Below are 24,003 nucleotides of genomic sequence, written 5' to 3'. Positions count from 1 at the left end.
CGCCTTATTTACTGCTTCTTTGCCCAAGTGTTTATACTCCATCCAATCTTCTCTCCTTTGGCTCTTCTGACATACATTGAATTGCTTTTTCTTAATTTTTATGATTTTTGAATATTCTCATACCATCACCAGGTTTCCTTGTTTCTTGGTATTCTATTCCTATTCTCACCTACAATCTCCTTTGGAGTATTCTTTACAAAACTAGCAAATCTATTCCACACATTATTTATGTTTCCTTCGATATTCCACAACGTATTCTCTTTTAAAGTTTTTACAAACTCTTTTTCATTTTTCCCTTTCAATTTCCACAACCGGATATTCGATTCTTTCTCCATCCTTATTCTTCCCACTAAAACTATATCCTCTATGTACTATTTCATATCCTCTCCTCTCATAACATACACGTCAATTTATATCTCCACCTATCACCGCATCTTTATTGCCAGGTATTCCTTGATTCACCTAATCGATTTCTCCCTAAAACACTTCCTTATCAATTCCATCACATACTACTTATGGTGCATAAGAACTTATTTCATTCAACACTTTTTCCTCAAACATTTATTTTACGGCTATAATTCTGTCACATTTCCTAGCTCTTTTCTGATTTAAATATATCCATATACAAGTATTTACTGGTCAATAATCAATGCTTATGCTGCGTCACAAGGCAACCTGAAATAAAATAGATTTTTTTTTATAATTAATTTTATATTACGAAGTTGAGGCAATTATACATTTTTGAATAGAAATACTTACATACAAATTCTTAGATAGATACAGAATAAGCACGACGTTCTCTATGAACTCAGTTTCCCTTCATTATTGATTTAGCGGAACTTAATAAAATGTCTACTATTTTTGTTCTAAAATGTGCTGTTCAAAGGGTACTCATTGGGATGAACGAGGTTGGTCAGCAGACGATGAGCAAGACAAAGCGGCTAGAAAAGCTTATGAAGCATTATTACGTGTATCTTTGCTTAAACCGTCACTTTCACAGTTTCGAAATTTCTCCAAACTTATAAAATACAAAGCTAAAGAAAATTATAACTATACCTTGTCTGAAAATGAAGAGGTTATATCTGGAACTGAATCTTTTATAGTATGAGCTTAAATTTTTTTGTCATATTTTCCAGGTAAACATTTTCGTGGCAGCTTTCTATGATGGTGTTCATTTACTTGGTATGGCTATGAATGAAACACTAACTAATAAAAAAAACATTAGAGATGGAAAAGCAATCACTAGTTTAATGTGGAATAGAACATTTTCAGGTATGAATTATTTATTTTGAAAAATATAAACACCACATTTTTTTATTTGATAACTAGATTTATAAATATATACACATGGACAATTTCTTCCACAATAAAATAATAGTTTTTTAGTAAATTTTTTATAGCATGGACAGTTGAGTAAGATTAAAATTGAAATGCGTTTTAAAGGATTTTGAAGCTATAATTCAAGGTAAACAACTAAGGTACAAATATTGATAAATACCAAAATTTTGACTTTGTATACATAAATTACTTAGCTTCACGATAATATTATACCTGTGGATAGAATGAAGTATGAAGAAGAACATATCTTAAGTATACACATCAAAACTTATAAATTACTACTATCCTATTAGTAGGATAAACGATGACATTATAAAAAAATTTAACGCAAAAGTTTATACAAAATATCTATTAATTTTTATTTTTTAATACGGTCAAGTATTTCTAAAATGTAAAAGAAAATAGAAATTATTTTCAGAATTTTGTTTTATTATTATGAATTAGAAATTTTTGTGAAACAGTAACTGATTATTTATACTATATGATAGTCTTTTAGCGGTAAATAGTGTAATTGTTACACTTATTGTACCCAGGTATCATCGGACGAGTGAGAATTGATGAAAACGGTGAAAGGGACGCGGATTACGAAATATTAGACTTAGATCCTATTACTGGTCGTTTTGAAGGGATAGCTCGGTACTACGGGGAAGCAAGAAATTTTACTCCAGCAAAAGACAAACATATACATTGGCCTGGTGTATCAGATGGTCCACCTAAAGATGTGCCATTATGCGGGTTTTTAGGAAATGATCCTGCCTGTAGTTCAGAAGGTAAAAAATGTGGTCAAATAGCGTATTGTAATTAGTGATAATTTTAATAATGTGTTCTATAAGCAAAAGCTTCCAGTTGGTATTTGTGATAGAATGATATTCGTAAACTTTATGAACTATATAAATAACATAAATGTCAATATTGTATGCATTTCTTAAATCAAATTGTTTATCATTAACAAATAAAATGCAACTATGACTTTATTCATTAGTTATATATAATTATCTATTCTATTTATACACTATTTCTTATTTTCAGGTACTTATTATATAACATTATACGCATCAATAGCATTTCTTGTGTTTACAACATTCGTTTCGATTTTAGCATTTATAATAAACCGGTAGAGTATTTGGTACGTTGTGTAGTGTATAACTCATTATAAAATTTAATTTGGTTATTAGACAACTGAAACTGGCAGCAGATTTAAACAATATGTCTTGGAGAGTGAGACCCGAAGAAGTATTAATCGAAGTCAGTAAACCATATTCGTCACGTTTGGCATTACAAAAGCCTACAGAGGTGCTATTATTTAAAAAAATCATTAAAATATTAAACAAAAAAATATTCGTCACTAAATTGCAATACAAATTATTTTATGTATTTCTAATAATTCTTCCATTAAAACTTATATCTAATTTTGTATAATTAAATTAAAACTACTTTTTGTAATTTAGCATATGCGAATTTTGATATTATGTCCTTGTGTCATAAATTTCATTTTTATTTTACTTCTAAAACAAAAATTTACTTAATCATACAAAAAACTAAAAATATTAGCATAATATTAATTTTGATACGTTACGAATTTCTATAAAACTTTACATTACTTTTTAAATTATAATTAGAAAACTTAGTTCCTAAGAGATTTCATTTTTACTATAAAGTTCCACAACTATGATAAGTAATATTTCAAAAAACATTATTATGATATATAGTTCAATAATTACAAATTATCTGATTGTAATATTTGATATTTAAACTTTACTTTATAATATTTATTCTATTAATGGATAGATTTTTGAACCAGCCTTACAAGAAAAGTTAAATTGTCGTAGACGATCCGATACTTCTAATTCATCATTACCACCAGCTAAAGTTTACACAACCGTAGGAATTTACAAAGTAAGTTATATTTAATTAAAATTAAGTGGTTACTATTAAACTAAATATATAAATATAAATATATATATATGTACATTTTATAGGGTTCTAGAGTAGCATTAAAAAAAGTTGTAAAGAAAAAAGTTGATTTGAATAAAAAACTGTTGTGGGAAATTAAACAAGTAAATCAAATTATTTTTTTTACTTAAAATTAAATTCACACCTATATTAATATTAATAATCGTCATATTTAATATATTGAAATTGGATGCATATAAAAATTAAGACATGTTTTTTAAAATTCACTTAATATAATTTTTATTGTATTCCTATGGAAGGTAAGAGATGTAACACACGAAAATACAGTTCGCTTCATCGGAGCATGTATTCATTGTCCAACAGTACTAATTATAACAGAATATTGTCCAAAAGGTAGTTTAAAAGATGTACTTGAAAATGAAGCTCTACGCCTCGAATGGAACTTCAGGATGTCTCTAATTCACGATATCGTTAAAGTGAGAAGAAGTTTTCTTTTTTTTAGTCTATCGCCTAAAATGTACTTACACTTTTCAAGGGAATGGCGTTCTTGCATAGTTGTGAAGTAGGAGTGCATGGTAAACTTCGCTCGAGTAACTGTTTAATTGACGGCCGGTTCGTGCTTAAACTGTCGAACTTCGGATTACGTACGCTCACAACTCCCTCGGAAATTATTCGCGATAGTGAATACTATTATAGTAGGTCGAAATGAAAAAAATCAACTTTTTACGGACAACATTTTACCCGGTTTTATATATTATAAATTTTATTTTATATTCTATTAGGTAAACATCTATTATTAAACTATATTCTTTAATTTTTTTTTAAAGAATTATTATGGGTTGCTCCGGAACTTTTAGGCGAGCAAAACACAAGTGTAATTCCACCTACTCAAAAAGGAGACGTTTACAGTTTTGCAATTGTATTAGAAGAAATAGTTGTACGAGGTGGTCCATACGATTTCGTAAAAAACGAAATGACACCTCAAGGTAAAATATTTATTTGATGAGTTTAATTTTCATTGCTATTACCTCAATTTATTAAAATCTAATGAATGTTTTTTTAACTTTTAAGAGTTGTTGATAAATTAATAATAATATTCATCTATTTATGATTGATTATTTTATGCAAATTATATTTAGAAATACTTGAAAAAGTTGAAAAACGGGAAGAACCATATTTTCGACCCGACATATCAGGACATGATTGCCCAGAACAGCTTTCCGAGTTAATGCAAAGATGTTGGAACGACACACCCGAAGAAAGGCCGGGATTTGACATTATGCGTAGTATTGTACGACAAATAACAAGGTAAAATTTTGTCCTTGTTAACTTTTAAAAATATATTTATAAAAATTACATTATTTCATACCTAATCAATGTGAAATTTTTTTATAACTCAAAATAATTTATCGTGTATGTTAGAGGCTATTGTGAAAATTTGATGGACGATTTGGTTTTAAGAATGGAGCAATATGCCAATAATTTAGAAGCTCTTGTTGAAGAAAAAACTGATCAATTAAGCCAAGAAAAACGTCGTTCAGAAGAATTATTGTTTCAAGTACTCCCTAGGTGACAAGATTTTATTAAATACGGTCATCTGTACTTTGAATAGTGACTAATAATTGAATGATACTTTATGTAGACCTGTCGCTCAACAGCTTATGGCTGGTGAAATGGTCAAGCCTGAACAGTTTGAAAACGTTACTGTATACTTTAGTGATATTGTTGGATTTACAGCACTTTGTGCACAAAGTTCTCCTATGCAAGTATGATCTTATTAAATAAAACATTTTTTTGTTCAATCATTATTAGTAATATTTTAAAAATTAGGTAGTGAATTTGCTGAATGACTTATACAGTACGTTTGATAGAATCATAGGATTTTATGATGTGTACAAGGTAATATACACAAATTAAATTTTTTTGTTATAACTTGTAATTTGTCTTATATTATGGTAAGAAAATCAACATTTTTTAACTTATACACAAGAGATAGAAACTTTTGGTATTCATGTTACGATATATGTAATAATTTTTTATCAATTATTATTATTATTAATAATTATTGTTAAACAATTATTGTTGTTTTCAAATGAAGTATAATCATTTTCTAAGAGTAATAGCACTAACATATAACAGGTTGAAACTATTGGAGATGCTTATATGGTAGTTTCTGGATTACCAGAAAGAAATGGTGACAATCATGCTAAGGAAATCGCTTTAATGGCATTGGCTATATTAGATGCTGTTCAAATGTTCACCATTCAACATAAACCCGATGCGCAGCTCAAAGTTCGCATTGGAATTCATACGGGTATTATAGTTCATTATAAACTTATCACTCAACTTTTTTTTGTAATATTAGATGACAACTGTTTTTATTATTTTTAAAAATCTCTTATAATTCGAGCATTGCAACGAAATATTTCTGGAACTATTCAATGTATAAATTTTCTTTTTAGTCGTTGTTATCATTCAATAAAATTGATTGATACATAATGAAAATTTAAAAAATTTAGGACCTGTATGTGCTGGAGTGGTTGGACAAAAAATGCCTCATTACTGCTTATTTGGAGATACAGTCAACACCGCATCTAGGATGGAATCTTCAGGAGAACGTATATAATTTTTTTTCAATTAATACTTATTACTAATTAGTATAATTTTTAGCATTAAGAATTCATGTAAGCTGGGCAACCAAAAATATATTGGAAACGTTTCAAACTTTTAAATTAGAGTTAAGAGGAGACGTAGAACTTAAAGGTAAAGGAGCTGTTGTAACATATTGGTTAGTCGGATGCACCGAACAAGACCCTCGACCACCAACTCCAATTAATACTGATACCTTAGACCCTAATAATCCTTACCCTTTAATATTTCCTGAGTTAAGTAAATAGATGGTATTAACTGTGTATTTTTAATATCTCAAACAAATTATTTAATTTGAAACTTTTTTATGATTTTATTATTTAAAAAATTCAATCATTTCAAAACATATTGTTATTTATACATGTAAGTATGTGAAAATATAATTAATATAAAAAACTTTTTTTATGATATTGTGTAACTTTTTTACTAACATTGTAATTATCACCCAATATAAAGCAGGTCAATGACTAGTGTTGAAATATATATATGTATGAGTGTACAACAAAGTAGTATTCTCATCTATGCGTTTTAGTATAAATAGAGTGTATTAATTACACTTTTTATGATAAGTGTAGGTGGTATATTTTAATTATTGAAATATACCACCTGCATTTATCATATATTCTGTATATAAAAAATGATAGGTTTGTACTTATTGTACAGCTGTATATAAAAATTATAGATTTAAAGTTAACGTACACTATGTATAAATAAAATTGCATTTATTACACAACATGTACTTCGAAAATAGGTTTTGCTTTTACACAGAAAAAAATTTCATTTAAAACCAACACATTTTTTTTTTATATACATTTTTAATAATCAGAGACAAAAATTTATTTTTAAGCCAATTTTTTGATCTGATTTTAAATCTATAATACAATTTTCTCTATCTTATAAGATTTTATTTACTTACTAATTATTAAAATACAAATAATTATACGTAAAAATTACTTTATTTTCTTAATTAATATTGATATTGATTTCGTTATTATCAAGTTAACATATATTTTAGCTTCGATGCGAAGCTGAGAATTTTAGTATTTAAAGTTGATATTTATGAACATTTATATAAAAAAAAAGTTAATCTTTTTACCATAACTTTTTGAAACTTATTACTTTTTTGAATTTGAATTAATATCATTAAATAGAATATTTTAAGAGAATTTTAAAATGGTATTTTTCAGATTGTTAAATGATTTGGAACATATATAATTATTTTTAATAGTAAATTTATAAAAAAAATCAACATTTAGTTAAATTTGCTATTTCATTGTATTTATATCATAATAAATAATTTTAATAAATAAATAATTTCTACGTAACACTTGGCTTAAAAAAAATGATTCAATTGATATCTTTTTTAATTATTCAAAAGAAATAAAAAAATAAATAGGTTAAAATGAAACTTAACACTTTAGAAGAGTTCAGGATTAAAAACAAAATCCTGCTTTATTAGTACAATTTTACTGTGTTCATTGGTAAATTTGCAGATTTATTTAAATTTAATCATTTTTGAAATCAATTTATAATTTATTGTATATCTTATAATCTGGATTATTTTTAATGTTGTAATACAATCTGATTTATATTTTTACCTTTATATGATAAATAGGTGAGGTTATATAAATATTGTATAAAAATTTACCATTAAGTAATTATTTTTAATTCCAAAGATGATAAAAAAATATTAATTTTACATTTGAATTGAACACAAAAAAGTAGCTTAAAAGGTACATTTTGTCTGTGATTAAAATTATTTGTCGACTAATTATATGATTAATTTGACAATAAGTTTATTGGTCATATGTTGTTTTATGATATTATAATGTATTATAAAATATATACAAAAGTGTTGTGTTTTATACGTATTATACAAAACAAAAATAGACAAGTGGTACTTTATTTTAAAACAATTACGTATGGGGATAAAAATAAAAATAAAATGTTTATAAAAGTATTAAAAAGGATAACCACCCAAATTACCAAACAAAATTATTAAACATACTATTTTATATTTAGGATATTAACTAAAAAATGTTTATATTATATTTTTAGCTTCGATGCGAAGCTGAGAAGGTATTAATTTTACTATGATGTGTTTTTTTTTTTTTATGTCTGTTGCCACTTTTTCTCACTGGACCGATTTCTTTCAAAAATACGTCAAAAGATCACAAATCGTATCTAGTTGGAGACATTACCCTTAAAAATTGAAAAATTTTCCCTCGTTTCTCGAAAATGGGGGAAATATCCAAAAAAATTACAAATTTAAAAATCGGTAAATTTTGTCATTTTTTTCACTTTTTTTCTTAAAACTTCCATAACTTTTTCAAAAATCAACAAATTTTTTATACTAAAACCTTAGATATTTTCCATTCATTTGATATAATTTTTTTTAAAAATCTAACACTTATTCTGCTCATTGGGGCAATTTAAAATAGTAAATTTTATACAAAAAATAACTTTTTCAACTTAATTTTTGAAAATGTTCCGGAAATACTGCGTCCTTTAAACATATATCAAATTAAAGCTTATTTTATGTACTATAAAATGAAAAAAAAAAATTTGTCCCGACGACCTATCTTCTATGCGCAAAACCGTATTCAAAAATATGCTATTTTAACAAATTTTTTTTTTATAAATTAATCACTATCTACAGATGTGCATCGAAGCGTTTTTTATGATAGTGATTTTAATCACTGTCAGATATCATCTATACTGGACCCAACTATGCCACGACCCCACTGTACCGCCACCCCACTGTGCTGGATTTTTTTTTTTTTGTTTGAATTTTATGAGTTATTAATTAATAAAACGTGTATAAAATACAGTATTATATAATCTTAATACACGTGTCATAAATATTAAAAAAAAAAAAAACAAAAAAAATAAAGAACATTTATTATGATTACATAACAACTGAATCTTAAAACTTAACAATGACTATCGCTACATGACACCTATAATATAAGTTTCTAACTTAATTTTAGTTTCGATGCGAAGCTGAAACAGTATTAATTTTACCTTGATGTGTATTTATTTTTATGTCCGTCACTACTTTTTCTCATTTCTCACTGGACCGAGATTTTTCAACTATACGTCTAAGTATAACAAATCGTACCTAGTTGAAGATATTAACCTCAAAAATTGAACATTTTTCCTGGTTCCTTGTAAACTATGAAAATAGTACAATTTCTAAAATCGGTAAATTTCGACATTTTTTTCACTTTTTTTTCTGAAAATTAACATAACTTTTTGAAAAATTAACAACTCAAAATAATTATTTTTTATATTGTAACCTTAAGTAATGTGTACCCCTTGAACAGCACATTTTAGAACAAAAATAGTAGACATTTTATTAAGTTCCGCTAAATCAATAATGAAGGGAAACTGAGTTCATAGAGAACGTCGTGCTTATTCTGTATCTATCTAAGAATTTGTTTGTAAGTATTTCTATTCAAAAATGTATAATTGCAATATACAGATATATATAAAAATGTAATATAAAATTAATTATAAAAAAAAATCTATTTTATTTCAGGTTGCCTTGTGACGCAGCATAAGCATTGATTATTGACCAGTAAATACTTGTATATGGATATATTTAAATCAGAAAAGAGCTAGGAAATGTGACAGAATTATAGCCGTAAAATAAATGTTGAGCAGAGAATGAGTATAGCAGAGATGAGAATGCTTAGATGGATGAGTGGAGTGACTAGAGAAGATAGGTTAACGAAAGAGCATAAAAGAGGAAGTATAGGTGTTGCTTCAATCGTGGATAAGATGAGAGAAAATAGACTTAGATGGTTTGGTCACGTTATGAGAAGAGAAGAATCGGAAGCTGTAAGAACAGTTATAGAAATGAATTTTGAAGAAAGAAGAGGTAGAGAAAGACCAAAAAAGAGATGCCATTGAATGCGATATGAGGCTAGCTGATGTGGGTGATTGTGTCAAATGGAAAAATGGCCGACTCCAAGTAGTTGTGATTAAGGCAAAAAAGAATAAGAAGTTCAATCTCATACTAATTTAATTGCTAATATAAAATATAATAACTTTTTACAATTAACGGTTAATAAAAATTAGTTGTTAATTTTTATTACTCGTATACTTTATTTTTTTATTTTTGTACTTTAAAAGTATTATAGAACTCTGCAATAAATTTCAGTTTAGTAAATAAAGAATATCATTTATTAGTTTAACAAATAGGTATTGATGTGTTGCTGTTGCATATTAATTTTTTTCTTTAATCAAATTGATAACTCTTTTTTAATTACAATTTAAGATAACCATGAATTTAAAAAAAAAACTTTTTTTTTTTAATGTGAAAAAATGTATTTTATATTAGTTAATAAAATGATTAAAATAATATTAATTATTAATATGATAGTTTATATTTTGAAACTTAATGTATTATTAAAAAATCCGATATAATATGATTGGATTTAATATTTTAAATATATTTTTAGTTTAGGGATGGTCTCTGTTAAGCTGTAAATAAGAGTTAAAGTATTTTGTAATTTGTAAAATTCTAGTACTTTGTTTTACTCTATATTTCCAATCCTCTCATATAAATGAATGTTTCACAACTGGAATTTCGATAATATGTCATTAACTAATAGATTTATAATAACAGTATTTCTATTAATTGGTGCCGCAGTGGTAGGTTTAAGCAAGTAAATAATGATAAAATCTCAAAATCGAAATGTTAAATTAATTTTGTAAACGTAAACTAAAAGTACAGTGTGATAACTACTTCAGGCAGCAGTTACAAATGGTAATAACAATCAACGATCATTTTTTGAATATTTAACAGTTCTATAACATTTTGATGGTCACAAAAAAGTTTGTTTTCTAAAATAATTGATTGAAATATACTTAAAGTAGATTAATATAATTATACAGTTTTTGGCTTTATATATTCTAAGATATATGTTTAATTGATAAACTATAATTATAGTTATAAATTTGTTATAGAGTAAATAGTTATAATGTAAAAAATTTAGATTTCACTGTATCCTACATTACAATGTGTTCATATTTTTAAAAAATAAAATAATTTTTTTTAACAGCATAAGTATCTGTAAATATGCAAAATTATGAATTCGTCGAAACTTATATACAACCAGATCAAAATAAACTTTTCGTCTTCGATGAATGTGTTGATAATTTAACCAAAATAGTGTGTGAAATTTATAAAAAAAATTGTCCAAAATTTTATAAAATCTTTAAATATTTTTAGGAAATGGAATTAACTCCAAGTTGTGTTTTGGAAGCTTCCATGGTGTCAATGAGCGATACTGTTTCGAACAAATATTGTTCTATTCCATGTAATCGAATAGAAGAATTTTCATTAAAGAAAGTGACCTTACCTATTTTCGAAGAACTTACTTCTCCAAAATTCGGTAGGTAAAATTTATACGATTATTAAAATTGATTTATATTAATTAATTTATATATACATAAATTAAAAAAAAAACGGTAGCACAGTGGGGTCGTGGCACATTATGGACGTGGCATAGTTAGGACAAGTATAGATGATATCTGACAGTGATTAAAATCACTATCATAAGAAACGCTTCAATGCAAATCTGTAAATAGTGTTTAATTTTAAGAAGTTGGTAGATTATTTCAAAAGCAACAATAACTCTTTTCCCCTTATTTTTATACCGATTAGTTATTTGATTTATAATTATAATATATGAATAAATAATAATTATGGTAATTAAATTTAGTATGATATTGATATTCAATAATATAATATTGTAATTTTTACGAAGATATTATAAAAATAATAAGTATATTACTTTATTTTTAACGCGAATAAAAATTTTAAGGGTTTGATGTAAAACTTTTCAATAAATTTTTTTTATTACTTATAACAAAGTTTTATACACTGGATTATAAGGAACTTTCATCAGAATCAAAAATATACTTTTTCTAAATCAACTTTTCGCGATGTTTTCAAATGGGCAATTAGACTTTTTCTATCACTTCTGAGTTTTAATATTATAACTTATTATTTACATATAAAAAAAAATTATTAATAACAAAAAAAAATTGTTTTAAATTAATACTGATTTTGATTATTAATATGTCAAAAATAAGGAAAATGGCATATTTAACCTATTTTTTTAATCCTTTAAAGTTGATTTTTGTGAAAGTTTTTAGTAAAAAAAAAAAAGTTAATTCATTACCATAACTTTTAGCTCAATTTGCAAGTTTAAATTGATATCATTTAATAGAAAATTTTATGAGAATTAAAAAAAATGTATCCTTAAAATTAATATGCAGTCAGGAAATTTTATAATTACTGTTTATAGTAAATTTATCAGAAAAGCTCAATATTTTTATTGTAATAGATAAATTATATAGAAATAATAGTAATAACTTCCTAGTAACTTTTGGTGTTTAAAAAGATTCTACAATTGAAATATTCAGAACTTATTTAATTTTAACAATATACTTGAACTAAAAGAACCAATCAAAACAAAGTTGTTAAAAAGATTTACTCAATTGAGCGTATTATAAAATTTGATTATAATTGTAAAAATACATTTTTAATTCAGGAGAGACTAACAATCATTTTTTTTAGAAATGATTTATATAGCAACATGTTACCAAAAAAGTTGGAATATTACAGTCTAGTAGTAGTAAACACAAAAAGAGTAAAATAATTATTAAATTATAAAGTAAAATGATTTAATTTTGTTGTTGAAACCTATCATATCAAACTTGATTCGTCAATAAATACTTTGAAAACAATAGAAATGAATGATTTTAATTGTCTGTAAGGAGAACATGGGATAAGTAACTGTTTAATTGATAAATTAGAATTTCTTTTCAATTTTTGAGGGTAATATCTTCAACTAGATACGAATTGTAATAATTTGATGTAACGTTGAAAAAAGTAGGTCAAGTTTTAAGTAAAAAAATTGAAAAAATGACAAAAATTTTTAAAATTGTAATTTTTTGGGGAATTTTTCCCGTTTACGGGAAACGAGGGAATTTTTTGCAATTTTTGAGGGTAATGTCTTCGAATAGATACGATTTGTGATCTTTTGGCGTATTATTCATCAAAATCGGTCCTGCGAGAGCTGAGATTGAGCGTTCAGAAACACAAAAAAATTAAATTAAAAAAAAAATATATCATAGTAAAATTAATACCTTTTCAGCTTCGCACCGAAGCTAAAATAGTGTAATAATACAAAAATAAGGATGATGTTACGAGGTTCTATCGGGGTTGTAGAGTCTGAGGGTTTAGAACAATAAAGACAATTAGATATAAAAAGAAATAATTAAAGTTCCTCTTATAGAGATATTATAAATGATCCAACTGGTAAGTACCAGTTCATTGAACAGATAGATCTTTGAACATCTGGAGACTGATTCCCTCAATACCTCAGCACTGACTGAAAAGGATTACTCTGTCTTTTATAGTATTTTGTATTTCCGAACAATCATCATTTTGTCATTCTTGTAATGTTATCGTTTATTGATAAGTAAGCATAAAATATGAGATATATAAATTAATACATGTGGATAATATACAAATCATTTTTATATAACATTAACATAGTTTGTTTTTACATTAAAAACTAGAGTTGACACATTGTGTTTATGTATTAAGATAAGAGTAAAAATATCTGACAAGTATAATTTATAAATTTCTTAAAGAGTGATTTTTAAAGGTGACTAATAATTGACTCATGACTGTATCGTGTGTAGTATAATATAATTAAACGACAGTATGTGTTTGTTAAATATTTCTCTAAGTTATTTATTTTAAAAAAATCGTGTTATTTTAAGCATATAAATATAATTTATAAGTAAGTGATAATAATCTTAAATGAAAAGATTAAATAAAAAACTATTATTGTGGACATGAGTAGCCCACTATTATTTCATATTATAATAGTGACGAATATATTACAACAATAATAACGTTGATTCAAATATTTTGAAAGGAGAGGTTAAACATATTATTCATTTTAAAAAGTGTTATTCCTCATTTAATATTTATTAAAAAAATATATATTTCATACAAAAAAAAAAATGTATAATAATAATTAAAACACAAAAGAAATCCAATCAAAAAATCTGTTTATGACTTATTTAACAATATACGCATTCTTAATATTATTTATTAGGATTCGTATTTGAAATGATATATATTTTTTTTAATTTAACTAATTAAATTATTTATATTCGTAGTTTTATCAATTTTAAATTTACTAAATAATGAAAATGACAAAACTGCAACATCTTTGGTCGACGAAATTATCATTTGAAACAAACCTAATTTGTCTTAAACGCTGAACATAAATACACAGTGTCCGCAAAGCATCTGTTTTGTTACTCAATTCATTGGAAAGAACATAACTTTCGATTGGACTTACACTCACAAGACAAGCTACAGTTGCAACTAACTATTCATTAGACACAGAATAGAAAATTTTTATACACAAACAACTTAATGTACATATTTTGTTGTAGAGATTATTATTTTTGAAATAAAAAATAAATATTAAAAATTATTTGTTAATTATTTCTAGATCATAACATAATAACAATAATATAATAACATTAAATCTTATATACTAATAATATTATTTAGGGTAGTCGATTTCTCGTAAACCACTGGATTACTCGCAAAATAAATACAATATTAGAAAAATAAATTTGATTTCTTTAAGTTACATTTAATACTTGATTTATCAGTACATAATAACCTTTTAGAATCATCTTTTATAACTTAAAAGGGTATTAACTTTATTTTTTTTTAATGGCAACATAAATATTTAATTAGCTTATAAAATAGGAAATATACTAATTAAGAAAATGACTGGTCGATAAAAACTTTTGAACCATTATTTCAGAAGATATTGATAATTTATAGTAATGACTGATGTGATGAGTAGGAGCTGTTATTTTTATCACTAGTCATTTCCCTATCGTACTCTTCGTCACCCCTATGTGTAAAAACGAAAATAACATCTTAAGTACTTGGACCAAATTTTGTTATCGACTAATCAATTTCTTAATTAGATAATTTTCTATTTTATAAATTAATTAAATATGTATGTTACTATTTAAAAAAAATAAAGTAAATACCTCTAAATATTATAAGAGATGATCCTAAAAAGTAAGTAATAGCTAATAAATCAAAAAATTTATGTAACTAAAAAAACAAAAAATTGTTTTTCCAATGTTCTATTCACTTTTAAAGTAATAGAGTGTTTTATAATAAAACCGATCGCTTTATTTATAAGACTTAAGAATTTTATATAATATAGATTTTTGATAAATTTAAAAGATATTAAAATTGTATTTATTAGGATGATACTTAAAAATTAATTCTTCGAATTTCACTACTAACCCAACCAGACATTTTTATAATTATAAAGCCCATACTTAAATTTAAACCGTACATTCTTATAGATTTTTGAATACCAAATACGTTGAAGAAGTTTAATGTTACAAAACGTTTTTATTTATTTTTAGCTCTACAAAAAGCACTGTTTAATAAAATTATTAATTTCAAAAAATTAAAAATTGAATTTTTCATTTTATTAAAAAAAGCATGCCATTATAATTTAATTATTTACCCTAATTTCAAACCTGTCCTTAATTTTTTTCTTTTGCATTTTGTTTTTGATTTTAGCCTTTAAAATAAACCAAGAAAATTTTTGTGGTAATTAAAAAAAATTTTTTTTGTCTTATTGTTTTACATTTTTATTTTTTACTGTGATATACGTCTCTGGTTAAACATCTTCAAGTTATTATAATAACGACGTGGGATTTTGAATGCCTTAAATGTACTGCACTGTATAAAATTAATGTCAAGTGTGATAACGATATCGGATTTTATTATTATCACTTAATAATTTTATTTTAAATGTCCATGCCGCTAAATTTCTATAAGAAAACTTAATTTTTTTCGATTAAATAATTATTTGTCATGGCTGCAGAACTTCAAGTTAATGGAATGGGTGGCTCTGAAGAGCAGTCTGAAAATACTGACGAAGTAAATGCTAAAAAAAATATGAAGTATTACAGTGGAGCTGCTGCAGATTTAGAAAAAGTTACTGACTATGCAGAAGAAAAAGAAGTCATGTCTACTGATGATATAACTGGTGTATGAAGAATAGATTTAAATATTATATACTTTATAAATATATTAGCATTTTATGAATATGTATAATTCTATTCTTTAGGCAATGACTATAATTGGTGACCGAAGATTAAAAGAAGCAGCTGATAAAATAGCGAAAGAAAAAGAATTACAAAAAGTGAATATCAAAAAATCTGATGTTGAATTAATTGTAAGTCCTAATTTACTTTATACAAAACTTTTAATTGTTGTTAACTGTTGTGCATATTGCTCATTACAATTACTTCAAAAATTGCTATTTTTACTTTATAATATATAATATACACAAATATTGTATCAATATAAGATTGCCTCATTTCAATCATAGACTTATTAACAAGTGATTTTTGCTTCGAATGAAATTACTGTCCTCAAAATTAAATATATTTAGAAATAATTTTACTAATAAAAGTAAAAAAGTTAAAAATCGCTTATTTTTACCATTATATAAATACTATAAAACTTATTTTGTCTTCCATTAGTAATAGTTGTAGTTTTATTTATTAAGATTGGTAAAATGTAATGATAAAAATATTGATATAATGTATTATTAAAAATTTTGAACATTATTGATTTAAGCTGAAATCTAGATCTTAATATATCTTATTATTTTTACACATTTTTTTATTATCTAACATTTGATAATGCTCAAAATTAAAACTAATTTAAAATTTTATGAGTATACATTAAAGCCCTTTTGAAAATTTTTTTTCCTATTCATCTTATTGTGATATTTAAATTTTTATCTTAAATTCTAACATATCATTTATATTTAAGTAGTAACATTATATAAATTAATTTTTAAATTGTACACTTTAAAAGGTTCTAAAATATATATTCTATCTCTGTCTTAAGTTTTTTTGGTAGTTAAAAGCTTGAGTTAAGTATATTTTATTTCAATTGTAATTTTCTTATCTATCAGAAAAACAGAAATAGATAAAAAAAAGTGGTATACATCAATACTTCTTATATACAATAATTAAAATATGTTAGTGATTAAATGGTGCTATCAATACAATAATAATGTTTTTCAACAAATTACATACAAATTATAAGGGAAGTTCATATTTTAGATGCTTTTATCCATATAAGAATGAGAAGAATTATAAAAAAAATCATAGTAAGCGGCATCTAGGATTTTATCAATAGTGATAAAATACTTTAAATGGGTCCTGCCAATAATATTCTATATGAATTTAGGAATTTAGAGTACTATAACTGATTCTTTAAAAGTTTGTGAATCTTGAAAGTAATCAGGAAATATATCACTCCATAAAAATAAAAAATAAAATGACAAAATTGTTGACATTGAAACTATAATGTAATGAATAATTTTCTTATCATATGTACATGATGATAATTCATGTTTTAATGTTTAATATAAAAAATATCAGTATTTATTAAGTATTTTATACAACTAACCAAATCAATTTTCAAATTAAACTATTGTTCCTATTAGTTTATCAATAGCTTAAAATAAGATTACCTCAGAATGAACTTCAAATTATTTTATCAATATTCTTAAACAATTCACAAGATGAAACTAATTTAAAATCTTATTTGAATGTGTATAATCATTTATTTATACATGTGTTTATTCAATAATATAGATATATTTTTTCAATTGTATATATATATTTTTTATTTTATGTGATTAGTACTAAAAATTTTAACATGAAGTGATACATAGGTATCTCTAATTACAGTTAATTGTATAGTCTTATTCGTTGTAGTTTTTACATCCATTTTGTCTTAAAATTTATGTAAAGTCCAAAAATTAAATTCTTATTTTACTTTTTAAGTGTTTACCTAAGATTGGTTGTATGTAATTTATTACTAAAAATATGATTACATAAATAATCAAACTATATGGTAATATGAATTGAAATTTCGAGATGTACAATGTATAATAAAATAGACTTAAATGACAAAATGTACTTTTATAAATATTTTGTTTTAAACATAGTTTTTTTAAATTTTATGTGTATTTTTATTTCTATATTCAAAAAGTTGTCTTTTCATATAATTTATTTTAATTAATTTTTTCTATTGATTCAGACGATCAAATTTCAATTATTACAAATTTGCTGTAGAAATTTATATCAACACTAATGTTTCTTAAAATTGAATTATGTAAAAATAATTTAATAAAACTTATAGAAATCTTTCGAAAATAGTTTATCCTTCCTGTTAAATATAATACATTTGAACATTTATCAAAAAATATTTATATCAGCAGAATTTTTACTCGTTTATCAATAATTGTAGAAATAATATTTTTTATTATGCTGTTAATCTCTTATGCCTGTGGTTGAAGATTTATTTAGAGTTATTAATAAAATTATATTCTATAAAATTATAAATTATACAAAATATTTATGTCCCAATAAGGTTTATTTAATTTATATAACATTATAATACTTTTATTTATTAACACATAAAATTATATAAATTAAAATGTTACAATTTAATTATAGTCTTGCAATATCCCAAAAAAGTAAACATGTATTCAGTTCAGTGTTGTATGAAATTATATATTAACTGAAAAACAATACGCTATAAACAATATTTAAAACTATATATACACGTTTAGTACTTAATATTATAATAACGAAAAAACAAGATAACGAATTAAAAACTATTTTAATAATTACAATAAAGAATATAATGAAACATATGTCATAAATACTTTTAAACTAGAGTAAGAATCTATGTATATATTGTATTTTATTAGAAATCTATATTCCGAAAAAATAGGAATAAAAAGTGATAATTTTTAATAAAATCCGTAGATAAACCCTGCTCCTTCTATTTAAAAAAAGTAGTGGTTGGATTTTTTTCTTCATAAAATTTTAAACAACATTGGTTAGAATCCGAATTATTTATATTACTAGCCCCTAGTTACTAGGTACTTATTCAATCATCTTGTGCTCCAAAAAAAATTAGTCCTGGATACGTAAATATATTAATGTTTATCGATAGTATTAATGCTTGGGGCGTTAAAATCTGTAATACTTATTTAAAATTTTTTTGTATAACAATAGCACAATTATTCTAAGTGATAATAACACTTAAAACTAAATAACTAATGATTAGTTAAACACAATTATTGTCTTTGGTGTATTTGTTATGTACATAATATTTTTGAAATGAAATCATGTTCATGTCACATGTGTTTACTGTATTTTATTTTCTCATCATTGTGTTAACTTTTCATTTGTTACACAAAATGAATAGGTAAAACTGCTTCAATTCCGCTGTAATTGTTTGTTTTTGTTTCAGATTAGAGAAATGGAAATATCAAAGGTTTTAGCCGAAAGAACACTAAGAGAATGTCATGGAGACGTAGTCAAAGCATTAATCATTTTGACCAATTAACTTCTGAAAATTTATGTATTGAATAAAAATACCATGTATATATAAAAGGTTTAGTTTGATCACCGCTTTATTGAAACAATAAAATTAAAGTTATTGATTATCAGTACTTTTATTATCTATTTCATGTGGGTGTCATGTCCGTCTTTTAACTATTTAATGTTTTGCCTAAGACGTGACGTATATTTTATTAATAACAATAACAACATGATAATTATGGTTTTTATGATATATACACTTATCAGAAGTTTTAAACAAATCTATTTATTCGATTGTTTTATCTATGAATAATAATTGTTGGTTAGAGTTTTATCTGCTCTCAGTGTTATACTATGTTAGTTATAGTTATAGTTCTTCTGTCTCGTTAATAGGTACTGTAATATTATAATACCTTATAATAATTGCGCGTGACGCACGTCTGAATATTATGTTCGTTTCTTACAATTTTACATGTTTGCCTATAATAGTTCGAGTGTTTTTGCCGTTGATTATTCGGTTTTTTTAAACGCTAAAGTATTAAAATTTATAGTTATTATGAGCTTCTCAATTTTCACAATTTCAGTGACATTTTTTCTTTTGATCGTTAAAGTTTATCCAAATACAACATCAAAGTTACATAATATACGTAAGTATTTAAATATAATTAAATTAAATTTTAATAGTATTATATTTTATCAGCAATAAAATTGATACTATATTTCGTATTTGAATATTCATTTTTATATTGGCTTTCTTTTTTTGTGACTACGTCATGATTTCCTCGATTATTTTAATTAGTAGCCAATAATGTACATTTTAAATCAGGCGTTAAAGAATGCAGTTTAACATCATCTTAACCAGTTAATTGAACTTCAAAATAAATTTAATAAGCTTCGTTTACTCTAAAGATATTTTATCAAGTAATGTCAACTTGTAGAATTAACCTTTAAATTGGTTGATATTGATTTATTTATTTTTATTATAAAATAACAATTTATTACAGCATATATCTCGATTCTTTTTTAATAACACGCTATAACAACAATAAAAAATGTCAAGATAATATAAAAAGAATGTAAGTAATGACAGTACAGTTACATAACTAATTTTATGATTGGTTTTATTTAATAGTATTTTTTGTTTGTTTAAACTATTGACACTATTTATATAAATGATTTGTACATCATAAATTATGTTCAAAACACATTAAAAGATTATAAAAAAGATGTTATAATTCACCGCGCGCAATTATTTTTTCAATATGAAATGAAATAATTAAAAAGCTGTAAAAAAATGAAATATATCCGCATAATATGCGTATGCATGCAAATTAAAACTTAAAATAATTACCTTTTAACTATTTCATTAAATTTAATTGAAAGTTTTTATACTTTTTTTAAGTATTACCTTAAGTATATTGTCTAAATTATTTGTAAATGGTTAATGATTACTAGATGCCTCCTATAAATTTTATTTTGTAATTTGTTGAGTTAACAGTTTACTTGCAGTTAAGTTGCGTCATAAGAAAAAGATAATCACTAATAGGTGTCTAATAATTAACACGTACACGTGGATTGAATATCACAGAAACTTCTCTCGTCGCCGCGTTACACAAAAATTATTTAATATTTAATACCTTAATTAGTAAGAATGTTTTTGTTTTAAAAGGTTTTTGTATAACTATGAATAACGTATACATTAATCTTAAATTAATCCTACCACAATACATTAAATAGCAATAAATATAATGCTATGATTATTATTAGTATAAGTTAACTTTAATTTAAATTGCATTGAATTTACTCAGAACTGCTGTTAAACTCGGACTTATTATAATATTTCCTTGAAAAAATGTATTCCAGAAAACAATTATTAATTGTGTACAATGGACCAACAGGTTGGAATGCATGCGCATTATGTCCACCTCGCCAATAACTAAAAAAACTAAAACTATTATTAAAAATAAAAATGAAATTTTACTTTTGTAAACAGTTATTTTTAACATTAAAATGGCAGGTTGACATATATATATAGGTTGGAACGGATCTAACTACTTTTTTGATTCAATAATCATTTCGTTTTAATTTTTTTTTAAAACATTTTTTGTATACTTAGGCTACGTTTAGTATTTAATTTTTGTAAAGAAAAATAAAGTTTTAATCTCTTTTAAATTTCAAAATAACCGTTTTTTACTGCATAGCAAAAATAAATAAATTTTGTTTCGAGTTATGTATAATTTAAATGTGAAATCTTATTTTGTATATTTTATGTAATTGGACATGTCAGTGCATATCTTTAAGATTTGCATATTAATGCAATTTTTCTTATAAATGAGAAACTCATTAAATTTCTTCTTCTTCTTCCTCGTTTTAATCCCAACTACTTGGGGTAGGCCACCCTTATCCTAAACTTCCACTTGACACGATCTCCAGAAACTCATCAAACTATTATATAAAGTATCCCTTCTGATCTAAATTGACATAATGGTTTTACTTAAAATATTAATAGATTAGTAGCACACATTGGCATCCAGTCTTTTATCAGCTTACTAATATCTATTTAAAAACGACGTATTTTAATAATTGTTAATATAATTAACAGCCGCAACTAGGGGTAATTCCCTTTCGAAAATTTAGAAAATTATGTTCAATTGAAAAATTTTTTTAGTGTGGGAAAAACCATTTTGCTTCCTCAAAAATATTTTCTATTTGTGCCTATGAATACAAGGTGATTAATTAACAATATATATATATATATTATATATCACCTAATATAATTAAAATTATAATAAATCATACTATAATTTTTTTCTATTCAGAAGTTAGTAATATCCTTTGTATTATATTATTCAAAAAAAATTTAATCCTATTCCACATCTTCCCTCTTTAATATATTATCTACATTTTGTTTTTAAATGGAAATATATATGTTTAATAGTTAAAAATAAAATAATTATCTAAGTAAGAAAATCTAAGTAAAAATCGATATCAACTTTTAAACCAGTATTTTAAAATATATTGGCATTTTTATAGTAAAGCGGGAAGAGTAGAGCGGCTCATAAATGCCTAGAGATAAAAATAAATAGATCCGCCCTTTACTTCCAATCATTATAGTAAAGTGGTAATAACTTCCAAAATATTCGTTCAAAAGTTGTTGACGACCGGTAATTTTCTTAGATGATCATTTTCATTTTTTAAGCTAGTTTAACATACATTTTTCCATTAAAAAAACTCAAGTTAATTTTAAATATAGGAAAAGGGATAGGGATAGAAATTATCTTATCTTTGATACGAAGCTGAGAAGGTATTAATTTTACCATGTGTTTGATTTTTTTGTGTCTGTCACTACTTTTTCTCAACTATACGTCAAAAAATCACAAATCGTATCTAATTGAAGAAATTAGCCTCAAAAATTAAAAATTTTCTCTTCGTTCCCCGTAAATGGTGAAAATCCCTCAAAAAATTACGATTTTTAAAATCGATAAATTTTGAAATTTTGTTCACAATTTTTCTATAAATTACTTATTGAAAAATGAATGAATCAAAATAATTGTTTTATATATTGAAACCTTAGGTATTTCCCTTTTATTTGATATAAATTTTATGTTAATTTAACCCGTTATCTGCCCACAATTCAAAATAAGAACTATTTTGCAAAAGTAGACTTTTCAGCTTAACTTTTAAAAATATTCCGGAAATACTGCGTCTTTTAAACATATATCAAATTAAGGCTTATGGCATGTAATGTAAAATTAAAAAAAAATAAAGGACGCAGTATGTACGGTAGCACAGTAGGGTCAAGGCACAGTGTGGATGAGGCATAGATGGGACAAGTATAGATGATATCTGACAGTGATTAAAATCACTGTCGTAAGAAACGCTTCGATGCAAATCTATAGATAGTGTTTCATTTAGAGAAATTGGTGGATTATTCCAAAAGCAACATTAACTCTTATTTCTTTGATTATATCCTGATTAGTAAGTCTTTGATTTTAAAATATAATATATGAATAAATACTAATTATAATTATTAAATTTAGTATGAAATTGATATTCAATAATTTAGTATTGCAATTTATACGAAGAAATTATAAAAATAATAAAGTAGTTGTATATTATTTTGAATACGGTAGCCATTTGCACATAGAAGATAGGTCGACGGGACAAATTTTTTTTTTCATTTTATAGTTCATAAAATAAGCTTTAATTTGATATACGTTTAAAGGACGCAGTATTTCCGGAACATTTTCAAAAATTAAGTTGAAAAAGTTATTTTTTGTATAAAAGTTACTATTTTAAATTGCCCCAATGAGCAGAATAAGTGTTAGATTTTTAAAAAAAATTATATCAAATGAATGGAAAATATCTAAGGTTTTAGTATAAAAAATTTGTTGATTTTTGAAAAAGTTATGGAAGTTTTAAGAAAAAAAGTGAAAAAAATGACAAAATTTACCGATTTTTAAATTTGTAATTTTTTTGGATATTTCCCCCATTTTCGAGAAACGAGGGAAAATTTTTCAATTTTTAAGGGTAATGTCTCCAACTAGATACGATTTGTGATCTTTTGACGTATTTTTGAAAGAAATCGGTCCAGTGAGA

At 24.5% G+C, this 24,003-nt stretch overlaps 4 protein-coding genes across 9 annotated transcripts in view; all 4 read left to right on the top strand.

Moving 5' to 3' along the window:
• The window catches only part of LOC126905811 (atrial natriuretic peptide receptor 1), a 33,122-nt gene extending 26,813 nt beyond the window's left edge, over positions 1–6,309 (top strand). For 3 of the 4 annotated variants that reach the window (XM_050685883.1, XM_050685882.1, XM_050685884.1), the window contains 17 exons: positions 887–1,075; positions 1,137–1,272; positions 1,872–2,108; positions 2,368–2,452; positions 2,514–2,631; positions 3,127–3,234; positions 3,318–3,395; positions 3,552–3,728; positions 3,788–3,947; positions 4,080–4,238; positions 4,392–4,560; positions 4,675–4,821; positions 4,895–5,018; positions 5,083–5,151; positions 5,392–5,566; positions 5,772–5,870; positions 5,923–6,309. In XM_050685883.1, the coding sequence (XP_050541840.1) occupies positions 887–1,075; positions 1,137–1,272; positions 1,872–2,108; positions 2,368–2,452; positions 2,514–2,631; positions 3,127–3,234; positions 3,318–3,395; positions 3,552–3,728; positions 3,788–3,947; positions 4,080–4,238; positions 4,392–4,560; positions 4,675–4,821; positions 4,895–5,018; positions 5,083–5,151; positions 5,392–5,566; positions 5,772–5,870; positions 5,923–6,149 (2,457 nt within the window). In that variant the 3' untranslated portion in view covers positions 6,150–6,309. Of the gene's footprint in view, positions 1–886; positions 1,076–1,136; positions 1,273–1,871; positions 2,109–2,367; positions 2,453–2,513; positions 2,632–3,126; positions 3,235–3,317; positions 3,396–3,551; positions 3,729–3,787; positions 3,948–4,079; positions 4,239–4,391; positions 4,561–4,674; positions 4,822–4,894; positions 5,019–5,082; positions 5,152–5,391; positions 5,567–5,771; positions 5,871–5,922 lie in introns of those variants that run through there. The other variant, XR_007704114.1, reaches the window with a different exon arrangement.
• Positions 6,310–10,485: 4,176 nt separating this feature from the next.
• LOC126904229 (uncharacterized) lies at positions 10,486–14,412 on the top strand. 2 transcript variants are annotated; one of them, XM_050683034.1, is made up of 4 exons: positions 10,486–10,675; positions 10,971–11,080; positions 11,141–11,303; positions 14,113–14,412. In XM_050683034.1, exons 2-4 carry the CDS (start codon positions 10,988–10,990, stop codon positions 14,187–14,189), a joined length of 333 nt encoding a protein of 110 aa, XP_050538991.1. In that variant the 5' UTR covers positions 10,486–10,675; positions 10,971–10,987; the 3' UTR covers positions 14,190–14,412. The 2 variants fall into 2 exon arrangements, with proteins under 2 accessions (XP_050538991.1, XP_050538992.1); XM_050683035.1 differs by having other exon boundaries at positions 10,486–10,743.
• Positions 14,413–15,776: 1,364 nt separating this feature from the next.
• Positions 15,777–19,529, top strand: LOC126906115 (huntingtin-interacting protein K). Its single transcript, XM_050686403.1, has 3 exons — positions 15,777–16,036; positions 16,116–16,223; positions 19,334–19,529. The coding sequence occupies exons 1-3, from the start codon at positions 15,860–15,862 to the stop codon at positions 19,427–19,429; spliced, it is 381 nt and encodes a 126-aa protein (XP_050542360.1). The 5' UTR covers positions 15,777–15,859; the 3' UTR covers positions 19,430–19,529.
• A 124-nt stretch (positions 19,530–19,653) lies between these two features.
• The window catches only part of LOC126906114 (uncharacterized), a 13,851-nt gene continuing 9,501 nt past the window's right edge, over positions 19,654–24,003 (top strand). Inside the window, exon 1 of one of the 2 annotated variants that reach the window (XM_050686401.1) lies at positions 19,654–20,051. In XM_050686401.1, coding sequence (XP_050542358.1) covers positions 19,877–20,051 — 175 coding nt within the window. In that variant the 5' untranslated portion in view covers positions 19,654–19,876. The remainder of the gene's footprint in view (positions 20,052–24,003) is intronic. The other variant, XM_050686402.1, reaches the window with a different exon arrangement.

Source organism: Daktulosphaira vitifoliae, unplaced genomic scaffold, assembly GCF_025091365.1.
Source record: "Daktulosphaira vitifoliae isolate Bord-2020 unplaced genomic scaffold, ASM2509136v1 Scaffold_4, whole genome shotgun sequence".
Classification (NCBI taxonomy): domain Eukaryota; kingdom Metazoa; phylum Arthropoda; class Insecta; order Hemiptera; family Phylloxeridae; genus Daktulosphaira; species Daktulosphaira vitifoliae.
The sequence above is the reverse complement of the archived record's forward strand: the minus strand, read 5'-3'. Positions and strand labels throughout refer to the sequence as shown.